At 39.6% G+C, this 12,678-nt stretch overlaps 1 protein-coding gene across 1 annotated transcript in view; it reads right to left on the bottom strand.

The window, feature by feature from the left end:
- RXFP2 (relaxin family peptide receptor 2) overlaps positions 1-12,678 on the bottom strand; it is a 66,523-nt gene that overhangs the window by 15,093 nt on the left and 38,752 nt on the right. The window contains exons 11-16 of the mRNA XM_036831676.1: positions 11,716-11,787; positions 8,011-8,082; positions 7,832-7,903; positions 5,651-5,722; positions 1,436-1,665; positions 418-828 (exon numbers count right to left, since the gene is read on the bottom strand). Coding sequence (XP_036687571.1) covers positions 418-828; positions 1,436-1,665; positions 5,651-5,722; positions 7,832-7,903; positions 8,011-8,082; positions 11,716-11,787 — 929 coding nt within the window. The remainder of the gene's footprint in view (positions 1-417; positions 829-1,435; positions 1,666-5,650; positions 5,723-7,831; positions 7,904-8,010; positions 8,083-11,715; positions 11,788-12,678) is intronic.

Genomic DNA, 12,678 nt, shown 5'->3' with positions numbered 1-12,678 from the left:
TTCAGATAATCTCCTGCTAGTCAGTTTCAAGAATTTTATTATTATTTATTTAGCTCATATCTAGACTGTAAAAAAATGAGTTCAAATAACTTGGTAGCGTCACAGGACAAGGCAGTGAACTAGAATTCCTCCAGCTCATTGTCACTTTGTATGAACACGAAATCAAAGGGTCTTACAGATAATAAAAAGATCATTCAGAGATCCTGACAGTATGTTTTTGTTTTCCATACTAAATCTCTATAATAAAAAATTTAATAAAACCTCCTATATATACACAGCAAGGACTTTTCTTTAAAAAAGGAAAACAGTCTTGACTATATTTGTTTACTTTCTGAAACGGAGAAATATGGCTTTACTGAAATCTATGGTATTGCTACAAGAATAACGTTTGTGCAAGAAATGAAAAATATAATTTACCTAGGAAAATTCCAAGAGAATACCCTTTGCTTCCAATATCTTCTGTTTGGTCATAGTAAAGTGGGAAGCATACTCCATTTTTTCCATAAAAGTTTCCAAAATAATCCTCCTTCCAAAATGGAATCACAGCTATTAAAAATCCCACAATCCAGATGCAAATGAGGATGACCAAGGTCTGCCATTTTCCAGGACGGATGTTACTGAAGGGAAAGACAACGGCCAGGAACTTCTCCAAAGTCAAGTATGTCAGCAGGAGGACGGAGACCTCGGTGGACAGCACGGCCAGGAAGCCCAGGAGGCGGCACTCTAAGCTCTCCATCCACAGCAACGCGTACTTCTGATACTGCCCGCGGTATTTTAGATCAAAAACGCCAACGAAGAACAAATAAACACCCATCAGGCAGTCCGCACCTATTGAAGAGTCATAGAATGTATGTTGGTAGTTCCAGCATCTCCGTCTTAGTTTTCTGATTTAGGTCTGCTTCCTTCTTCCTGTATTAAGTGAACTAACGTAAAACCTACAATAGTGCCTAGAAGCCAATGGACTTCAAAAGGTGTACTATTTCTAAAGTACTACACTGCATCTTTGTTTTATAATTTTGAAAAAAATGGTGGTGGGGAGATAATTTGCGGGGGTATGGGGGGGGTCTAGGTTTTAAACAGTAAAAAATATTACTAACATAGTTATTAAAGGAATCATTTTCTGGGCTTGAGGAGCATGGATGCTATTGCGATTGAAGGTTAAACAAAACATAGTTCTGTGACCCACAACCTGTCCTCTATAATCCATCCCTTAACTCATCGGCTCCCTGTTACCCCATTTCGAAGACATAAGTCACTGCAGATTCATGCAATCCAGAAAAGAGCAGCCAAAGAGAACAATAGTACCTTCATACTTTAAAAAAAATTGCCCAGCATATATAATTCATATTAAACGCCATCTGTTGAATGCCAATATAATCTAGAGCACAGCTCTCCAAAGATATCCTTAATCCATTTATATAGGAAACATACTTACAACAAAGGATTTTGATGGACGTAGCATGGGTCGTGTTTTCAGCTTTAATGAAAGATCTCATGCCAATGACAAAAAGATTTCCAAAGCAGGTTATGAAAGCTATAACCCAGACAAATATTCTGAGGATACTGTTAGCCAAGAGGTCCTCAAATGAAGAAATGCCGTCAGTCAAGGGCATACATATTCGGACATGGGAAGCATAGGAGCAGTATCGAAAGTTTTTGAAATAACTAAAGTCAAAGGGAAAAAAGAGTCACTTTACAGCAATGACACAGAAACGACAGTTGCAGTCCTATTGGGGCTGCAGCTGTGTTAGGTGTGTGGCTTCACTAGGCTTGGTTATTTTTGTTTAGTAGTGATTACGTAATTGTAGAGTTCTTCATTAAATATTACATTACTCTAGGCAGTGTTCTTTCTTTAAAGGTGAAGAACCTAAAGAACATAGGTATCTGCTGTGGCTTGTCTGAGGTAAGTCAGGGGAGGACATGAGAATGGGAAATCTCCAGGACTCTACTTTTCCCCATCACATTGGGTGATTCTCTAGGGTATTACAAAAAAGTAGATTGTCATTGTTAAATTGATCTTTTAGCAAACATTCAGGGGCTTCGGTTTGGGATATAAGGGACCCACGGAGTAGCTCACTAAAAACATTCCTGTCTTGTACTTAGTTTTAAGTATATTCACTTAAACTAGCCTTCTTTTCCCTGGTACAGGCAGGAAGGGAAGGTCCCTGAGACTAGGAAAATTCAGTCTCATTGAAGTGAGGAGGAGAAGCAGCTGCCTTAAACACAGATTCCTTAATAGGGCCTGGAAGGACTTAAACCATTTCTAGAGAAAAATACAGGCCTGTCTGTGATCAATGGGTTTATGGTCTAAGTGTGTGGAATCTTGAAGGGCTGGAATTGGGGAGATCATTTGGTTTACTGCCATTCTCCAAACCTGTTATGTTTAGGATTTTCTCCCATAAAACTCATTTTATTTTTATATTCGTTCACCACCTCTTTTAGTTCTTTTCTCTTCATCTAATCTTTTTTTGTCATCTGCCCATTCAATTGCTAAACTAGCAAGTTAAAGAAAGTTTGTTTATATATTTTTACATTTATATGTGTAGATAAAATTGCTTTGGTAAAAAAAATTCCATTGGATACAATTAAAAGAGCAATTAACTGTTTTATTTTAAAAAGCCAATGTTCTCAACATATGAGTACTATATCCTCTGCACTTTTTAAAAGCTTCTGACGTTCAATATAATACAACAATTTAAAAACATTTGAAAGATAAGGTACAGCATGGTGATTATAGTTAATAATACTGTCTTGTATATTTGAAAGTAGCTAAGAGAGTAGATTTTAAAAGTTCTCATCGGGCTTCCTTGGTGGCGCAGTGGTTGAGAATCTGCCTGCCAATGCAGGGTACACGGGTTCAAGCCCTGGTCGGGGAAGATCCCACATGCCACGGAGCAACTGGGCCCGTGAGCCACAACTACTGAGCCTGTGCATCTGGAGCCTGTGCTCCGCAACAAGAGAGGCCACGATAGTGAGAGGCCCGCGCACCACGATGAAGAGTGGCCCCCGCTCGCCGCAACTACAGAAAGCCCTCACACAGAAACGAAGACCCAACACAGCCAAAAATTAATTAATTAATTAATTAATTTTTTTAAAAAGTTCTCATCACAAGAAAAAAAAATTTGCAACAATGTGTGGTGATGGATGTTACCTAGACTCGTGGTGATCATTTTGCAATATAGACAAATATTGCATCATTATGTTGTACACAGGAAACTATAATGCTGTATGTCAATTATATCTCAGTAAAAAAGAGAAAATAAAAATAAAGTAGAAGCGGGCTTCCCTAGTGGCGCAGTGGTTGAGAATCTGCCTGCTAATGCAGGGGACACGGGTTCGAGCCCTGGTCTGGGAAGATCCCACATGCCACAGAGCAGCTGGGCCCGTGAGCCACAACTACTGAGCATGCGCATCTGGAGCCTGTGCCCCGCAACGGGAGGGGCCGCGATAGTGAAAGGCCCGCGCACCGCGATGAAGAGCGGTCCCCGCACCGCGATGAACAGTGGTCCCCACTTGCCGCAACTAGAGAAAGCCCTCGCACGAACCGAAGACCCAACACAGCCAAAAATAAATAAATAAATAAATAAAGTACCTATAAAAAAAAAAAAAAAAAAAAGTAGAAGAAAATTTGAAAAAAAGAGAGGCAGGGAAAAAAAAAAAAAAAAGCTTTACTTTGCCCCGGCTTGCAGGCCTCCCATGATTGGACCCCTGGCTACCCTGATCTGCCTCAGCGCTTCCCGTCCGTGCTCACTCCACCCAGACACGTCGGCTCCCTTCTAATCCTCGAACAAGCCAGGCTCACCCCCTTCTCAGTGCAGTGCTTTTGCTTTTCTCTCTTCCTGGAAGAATCTTCCAGGAAGAATTGTCTCCTTCCACTCAGGGCTGCTTGACTGTCACAGCTCTGACTTCTAGGTGAACTACCTACATCCTCCTTCCTTGCCTTTATCTTGCTATACTTTTCTTCCCAGCATTTCTTAATGATTTATTTGTTAACTAGTTTACTTTCTGGTTCCCAAAGCTAAATGGAAGCTTCGTGAGGCAGACACTTCTCTCTCTCATTCATCCCTGTGTTCTCCCTGGCATGGGGGAAGTACTCAACAAATACTTGTTAGATGGCAAATGAATGATGCATGGTTTAGTGCTGGGTATGTCACATAGAGATATTGAAGGCTATCCCTGCCCTCAAGTAGCTTACGGTGGTCCAACCTCTCCTCCCACTGGGACCAGGGCACTGGTTGGCAGGTGGACGTGTTTCAATAAACGATGGGCAAGGAAGATGAAAGAAGAACCACTAGGTCACTTAGTAGGGAAGTAACTAAGTTCACATGTTTTCTGTTAATTGTTGGGTCCTTCTTGACCTCAACCTGCGGTTCATATTTAAAGCAGCAGCTTCTCCATCAAGTTCTATAAAGGTTGAATTTCTTTGTTCTAAGGAGACTTCACATTCTGCCTGCAGCAAGGAAATGATAGCCTCATGAAATATTTATCTACTAGAGCCACAGAAAGAGAATTTATGAAAACCATATGGATATACATCAAATACTTGTCTTTGGGTAATCACACCTACTGCACAGACATAAACAAAATATTCTCCCAAAAGGTCACCTTCACACCAACCATTTCAGCCCCTTGCTGATCCCAACTTGATATCTTACATCGAATCCTCCCTATTGTTGTGGATAACAATGGTTGATTTTTGAAGTCATGAACACATTAGATTACACAGTTGATAAAGAAATGATCATGTCATAAACTCCTATATTAAGACAACTTACACAGTGCACTTTAGCCAAATATATTAACGTGACTTATCAGAACTACTATAAAGATTAATTACCTCTGTTTTGCAGTGCACTCAGTAACAGAAACAACACCTGGAATTTATATAGCACCTTTCCTCTTAAGGGCTCAAATCTTAGAGTAGCTGACTGCTCACTCATGTGAGGTGAATTAATGTTTCCAGGTCTCCTGAGTACCATTAGCCAGTGACTTCATCTTGTGTCATATGTGGCATTCTGGTACCCTAATCTCTTATTGGGCCTCAACTGGATAAACAGCATGTTTCGAGAGAGAAGTGTCATTCATGTCAGCACATCATAATATTGAGCTCTATTTGAACAGGGACCAAAGGTGACAAAATTAAAAAGTTCTCAATAAAAAGACTTTTCTTGCATAAAAACACATTGCAGGGGCTTCCCTGGTGGCACAGTGGTTAAGAATCCACCTGCCCAGGCAGGGGACACAGGTTCGAGCCCTGGTCCGGGAAGATCCCACATGCCACAGAGCAACTAAGCCCGTGCGCCACAACTACTGAGCCTGCGCTCTAGAGCCCGCGAGCCACAACTACTGAGCCCGCGTGCTATAACTACTGAAGCCTGCACGCCTAGAGCCCGTGCTCCGCAACAAGAGAAGCCACCGCAACGATGAGTAGCCCCCGCTCACTGCGACTAAAGAAAGCCCACGCACAGCGATGAAGACCCAACGCAGCCAAAAATAAATAAATAAATTAATTAATTAACTAAAAATAAAACACATTGCAGTGATACATCAGACAGTTTAAAAGAGAATATCAGCAACATTTCACCATACTTTCTTCCCCATCGGCAACATTTCACCATACTTTTTTCCCCATTCTTTCATACATACATACATGTGAGAAAGATTCTTCATGGGCTGAAACATTTGTGTGTTTATACTTGGAATCTCTATCCTTTCCAGGTCTCTGGAAAATATGCACAATAGGTTTCATGTTTTTAAGATTTAACTTTTAAATCATTGTATTCTTTGTCAATCTTAAAAACCATGCTTCAAAATCTTGTTATAAATTCAAATTAGGATGAAAATTTTACAATAAACTGTCTTAGAAAACTGCCATTTCTATTTATGCCTCCTGTAACTTGGAGCTGATTTGTCACTTTCATATGCAGAACAACCTTCTAATAAAACACGTTCATTCATTTCTTTGATTTAAAAATGACAGTTGTGATTTATATGATTGTGAAACTGGCTCTGTAGTTTGATTTTATAAATCACGAAATATGAGTTAGAGGGTTTCAGACAGGACTTGATATTTTCAACCTGAGTTTTGTCAGAATCTGGATTTAAATACAGTCATTTCTTCCTGGCCTATGTATCTTTAAGGTAGAAAACCATGGAAGCAATAATAAAAGGAGCTCCGATTCAGGACAGTCATTTTCTAAGACAACAGTGGGAAGCATAATTCCTGTAATTCCTCCAACCCCATAAAATGTCCACACAGGACTCCAGTGATAACCTCTAACACTCCTCATTTATCCAGAAGCTTCTTCAAATACGGATTATTAGAAGACACTTTAGGATGGCATGAATTAAGGGAGTCTGCCATGTTCTCAGGAAACATAGATGGAAAGAGGATAGTCTAAAAAGACAGAAACCTTTTGCTTTTTAAAGGCTTATTTTGAAAGATGTTTGATTCTCACTCAGCTTCTTTTGGGCAAATCTGAATAAGGATTTCTGGATAAGGTTCTGAGTTTTCCTTTGCATATTGAGTCCTTTATAGAGGACCTTGGTGGTCAGAAATGAGACTTACGAAACAATTCTACCACTGAATCATCACAGGGCCCCTCCTGCAGGAAACTCTGGAGTCCTTTTTAAAGGATTCTGCCCCCCCCCTTCTTTCTTCTGCTCTCTAGCTTCTGCTGAACTTATCACAGTTTTACCATTACATGGATTATGTGATTATTTGATGAATAGCCTGTGGTTTTCAAGAGAGCAGAGGCTACTATATACTGAGTGCCCAAGACAGTGCTATGATTAAGTTGGTGGCTAATAAATGTTTGTAAAATAAATGTGTAAATGAATATTTAGAGAAAAGAAAATGAGACAATAAAGAAAGAAAAGAAATGAAGAAAGGGAAGTATGGGGTAAATAGTTACTACTTTGACTTTTCAGAAAGGCGTGATGTGTAACTTGATACTTTGCCTTTCGGAATTCAGTACATAGTGAGTGAAGGGAAGATCATTTTGTCCATATCTTCTGGCTTCTTGAGAGCAGGAACCAAGTCTTTTTCATCACTGGATGTTCACTAATATCTATTGAGAATCTAAATCTTGTATTAATTTCCAACAGAAAACTATTTAGCAAGAATAAAAAGTGATATTAAGGATTGGTCTTTGGAATTAAATGAAGAAAGGCTTTGGGCTGGGATGAGGTAAAGTAATATGCACTCTGTGGGGGAAAAAAAAACCCAGACTTTAACCAACAATGGCTATTCATGGGAAAGGAACTGAAGAGGCTCACAGAACAGCTGGCAGAGTTCTTGGTACCATTTAACATCTAGTATGTTTGAAATTTTAAAATACTAAACAATATTAATTGTCTGAATGTTCATATTTATGGGATAATTTTTTCTTTACTGATTGAAAAGTAAAAAGCATGCTCTGAGGATCGATATCAAGTAGACTGTTGTAGGAAAGAAGAAAGGGAAGAAGTAGAGAAGTCTTATATAATTTGCTATTTTTTTTTACCGACTGCTTAGTAACACAACTATTGCAAATTTAATTCTTTGTGAAAACTGTAAGAGATTTTTCCATATGAATCCTGTTTTCAGGAAGGAGCTATATATAGCTTCAAACACAGAAATGGTCTTTACACACACTGAATGGTAAAAAATGAGATTCTGTTGTCATTCAGTACATACTTGATGGTAATCATGATATTAACAACTGTCTGAGGATGCATGCTCAAATTAAAAGCCCTCCTGTGTGTCAAATACCTGTTTAAAAATAAATGTGGTCCTAAGTAAAGCACACACACTAAAATTATAATCAACATACTGTTACATTTGACTTACAGAGACTGAAGTTGTTTAAGACTTTCAAACTGGTTCTTGTGGAGATACAAAAGAGGATTGGACGACAGGTTCCTTTTGTACGATTAGAAGGGAGGAGGAAGGAAGCATGAGGATATTATTATTTTGGAAACTCAAGATGTTGCCATTTAAATCTGATGACAGGGGGAAGAAGAACTTACAGTTTTTGAAGAAGCTTCAGGTCTTTGAAAATGTGGGGTGGTAGCTCCATTATCATATTGCTAGACAGGTCCCTGTTGGTGACAGTGAAAACCCAAAGCAATTACATTGGAAATAAATGACATAGTTATTACTCCTCACAACTGTCATCAGCCCATTTGATGTAACAGAAAATACAATCCAATTTAACCAACCTGATAGCTTGTTACCCAACAAAGTCATGTGAGTCAGCCAAATGGATATGTTTTCCATCACCTTCAGACAGGTGACATTTTGCTCATCCAGTTCCCATATCTGGAATTTCCTCTCAGCCCCTCTCCAACACACTCCCAACATGGCTTCAATGTCTACTTTGATTAATTCCCTCTGTTTTAGGTACTCTTTGTACCTTCAACCATTCATTGTTTCTGTGATTCCTATTTGGTTCATGTATGTGATATCTTGTTTATCCAACTACATTAGAAGCTTTCTGAGATCAAGACCTATGTCTCTACTTATTTTGCATTCCAACTAAGAGAGTTTTGACCACATAATAGCTGCCCAGATGATCTTGAATGGATAAGTTCACATATTTTTAGTCTACTTTTATATGGTACTTTTTTTGTTTAGAAGAAATTGAGAATTTAGATCTAAATATAATAGGGCTGTCCAATCCAGAAAAAATTGCAGGGCAGTGTCCCTACAGAATGTGAAAAAGAGATTTGTCAGGATAAGAAGGAATCAGGAATCTTGAAGGGTCCAAAATATCCTCTGAGCCAGAGAAGATGTTAAAAGTGAAACAGATGTGAAATCGCCTAGGAGTCAAACAAAAGATCTTATCTATTTTTGATTTTTTGGTGCTCCTGATGGATATATGGGAGTGACAAATAACTATGACTTAGTTCTTTCTCTAAAAAAGCTTACAGTTAGGGGCTTCCCTGGTGGCGCGGTGGTTGAGAGTCTGCCTGCCAATGCAGGGGACACGGGTTCGAGCCCTGGTCTGGGAAGATCCCACATGCCGCGGAGCAACTGGGCCCGTGAGCCACAATTACTGAGCCTGCGCGTCTGGAGCCTGTGCTCCGCAGCAAGAGAGGCCGCGATGGTGAGAGGCCCGCGCACCACGATGAAGAGTGGCCCCCGCTTGCCGCAACTAGAGAAAGCCCTCGCACAGAAACGAAGACCCAACACAGCCAAAAATAAATTAAAAAAAAAAAAAAGCTTACAGTTAGAGTAAACAACTAGATTATGAAACAAAAGAATGAAACAAGTGTTATTACACAAGTACAGATGAAAAACAGAGGAAGGAATCATCAAACTTGGCCTGGGAAATTAGGAAGCGTCTGAGCAAAGTTTGATGATTTTTATAGGTGGAGTCAAAGAAGAGCAGATTTTCAGGTGAGGATTAAGCAGGACCAGAGAAACAGATGCTTGGAAGTCAGTGACATCTCCAGGAGTCAGCAAGTTGTCCAACGTGGGTGGAGGATAGAAAGGATGGGGAGATGTAGAGGAGGAGAGCCTGGAAAAGAGCCTGGAGACAAAATGGGAAGGCCATGAATACCTTCCAAGGCAGTATTTCCCAGAGTACAGTTCAGGCATCAGAATCAAGGAAGATGCTTATAAAAAGAGCACTTTCCTGGTGCCACTCCAGAACTATCACACCCGAATCTCTGGAAGGGAGCCTGGTAACATGCATTTAAAGCCAGCATTCCTTGTGATTCTTCTGAACGTTAACATTTGAGAACTCTGTCAAGGACTTTGCTTTATGGCAGGCAACAAGGAAGGAGAATGTTAAACAGGACAGTGGGAAAATATGCTCTGGGTTATGGGATGATAATTCTGTTAGAATAATGAAAGATAGGATGAAATGCCAGAGATTCAGAGGAGGGAGACCTGGCAGGAGGCTGTGACCCTGGACCGGGTGAGAGCTGATACGGGTAGAAGGAGGCACTGGCAGGGTTTGCGGTCTGATAGGACATCAAGTGTAAAGAGAGTTAGAAGGAAAGGGAACAGTCTTCTAGCCAGGCTGCCAGGAAGAATGCAGGTTCCACTAAGATAGGCAAGCCTAGGGGAAGAAGCTGGCTGTGGGGTAAGGGTCATCTGTAAATTAACTTAAACAAATAGACTTTGAGGGACTGTCATGACATCCAAGTGTAGACAGCCTGCCAGCTGGTGTTCTGAGCTGGTGCTCCAGATGCAAGGAGCACAGGTGGGTCACGGCGCAGAAGAAAGCCACAGGTGTGCACAGATCAGAGGGAGAGTGACAGCAAAACAAGATGACAATGATCTCGTACACCTGGAGAACGTCCTGCAAAGTGTTACCTTGAAAAATAAAGTACAGTCTTCTGTGCGGAAAGGATCTGAGTGGCCTCATCTAAGTGTGCTTATTCCTCTCCAGAAGGGGTTTGTGGTCAAGAAGGCACAGTAAAATTATCTAACATTTTTGTAAACTTAAGAAATGTAAATGCCTTGTTCGAGTTAATTCTATTGAGTTCTGAATTTCTTCTATCATACTGGTCCTATCTGGATTGGAATGAATTATTGGTGGTCCTAAAAGAAGAAAGCTAGCATCTCTTATTTAGGCTCTTGTTTTTGGCAGGGGCAGGGGGTTGGCTTTGCCTAAGTGTAGTATAAGACGAGGATTAGGAAAATGTTCAGAATGTGGACTCCGTACCACTGTCTCCTTTAGTTTGTATAAAAACACACTCCTGTTTGTCCTGGGCTACTCTACTCCTCCATTCCACCCCCGTAACCCAAATCTGTATCCATCCTCCAAGGTCTGATCAGGAATGCCCCTGTGAGAAAGCAGTGAGCTGTCTTTAATTTTTTGCCATAGAATGATAATATTTTAGTTCTAATGTGGTGCTTTGCACATTATAGGCACTTAAATATTTGTGGATTTGGTTTATGATACTCATTCATTAGATTAAATTATCTTAATTATCTGTGAATTGTGTTTCAAATTACTCTTATTGAACTACTTTTCACAGTCCTTTCTGGATTTCAAAGCAAGGTATAAAGAATGGGGGAGAAGGTGATTAAGAAATTAATTTCCATTTTTTAGACTTCAGATCAGGAGAAGGAGATCTCTACCCTTATCACTACTATGTGTAATGTAACAGACAATTTTAAATGCCAATGATACATCATTTTGTGGGTAGCGATGAATTAATAGCAAGACAGATGATTTTCAAAAGGTTTAGATCTACAAAACATATATTTGAACAGAAAAATGTGCATGAGCTCTCTGAATATTTTTCAATGAGCCTCTTTCTAGACATTTCTATTTGCGTCATCTGCTCTGGAAGTTATAATATCTTAAGGGATAATAAGCATGTTCATTCTTTTGTTTAGTTATAATTGATTAATATTATTTCAGTCATTTATTCATTCAGCAAGCATGTATTGAGAATTAATTGTACTCCAGACATTAGAGAGGAGAATCCCTGAGTTTAAGGAGCCATGGAAAACTCATTTACTCCCAAACACACGTATGTATGAAATCAGTCAAAGAAAATAGGCAGAGAAATTAGAGTAGGCTAAATCCATATTAAGCCCACTGTCTGATTTTTAATTTGCTTTTAGGATAATGTTGGTTTTCTTAATTGATTTTGAATATCCAGTGGTCTACAGGATTTTGATTGCTACTAATGAAAAGCAGTCTCACTAGTCATTTAGATTTGTAATCCTGAAGAAGCAATCATATTTTCCTAGTAGACAATGCTACTTACAGTTCTCCTAAATTTTTTAATGACGAAAATGTCTTCTCTGGAACAAAATCAATTTGATTTCTAGGCAGAAATCTGTAAGACATGGTAAGAGTCAGCATTGTTGATTTGTGTCTGCTCTAGTAATCAGTTCTCATTGGGAGATGCCATTGATCCGGGTGTAATTTAATAAGCCGCCATTGAAATCTCAAAGCAAGGCACATTCTGGTGTGGAACACAGGCAGGAGCTTCTTACAGAGAATGTATCCATATGCTCTCTCCAGGACATGTTCCCGTAAGGAACTTAAGGTGCTGGGTGTGGTTTACGGAGCTGCACCTCGTTTGGATTCTGATTACTTTAGAAAGTGTTTCTTTCCCAACATGCACACATGCAATGTCAAATTTGGACCCTGTTAATAATTCTGTGAAGGCTTTGAGAGGATCTTTGGGTAAGGCACATTCCTTATAAGAAGTAGTCCAGAAAAAGAGCAAAGCTTGAACCAACCCCATTTGGGCCACAAACAAATTTTAAATTTGGTGGGGGAACAGTGATTTTACATTTCCTCTGTCTAGAAATGGAATCCTCCAGGACAAGCGGCAAAAAAGAGGGGGTCGTCAGCTAACTACCTTACAGGGGTATAAACAAATGAGATAAAGAGTATGAAGGTGATTCAAAAGCTACATGGTGTTATAAAATAGGAGGCGTGGATGATATTTGTTTATCTTCCAGTGTTCTCTCTCATTATCTATGAGACAAAGAATAAACTCTTTGCATCTCCTATGTGGGATAGCCTCTTTTCTTACTAAATATGCTGATCTTCAATCTGATTGATAAATCTGCAACCTGGCAACAGCCTTATCTCTTAGTCTGTTGGAGAAAAGTGGTTAGATTACTACAAATGGATATGCTCTGATTTTTCTTTCCCAACCACCCATCCAAGCAACAAACATTACTAAGTACTTACTATATATGGAGAACTATGATTA

Source organism: Balaenoptera musculus, chromosome 18 (assembly GCF_009873245.2).
Source record: "Balaenoptera musculus isolate JJ_BM4_2016_0621 chromosome 18, mBalMus1.pri.v3, whole genome shotgun sequence".
NCBI lineage: Eukaryota > Metazoa > Chordata > Mammalia > Artiodactyla > Balaenopteridae > Balaenoptera > Balaenoptera musculus.
This window is presented reverse-complemented; position numbering and strand designations above follow the sequence as displayed.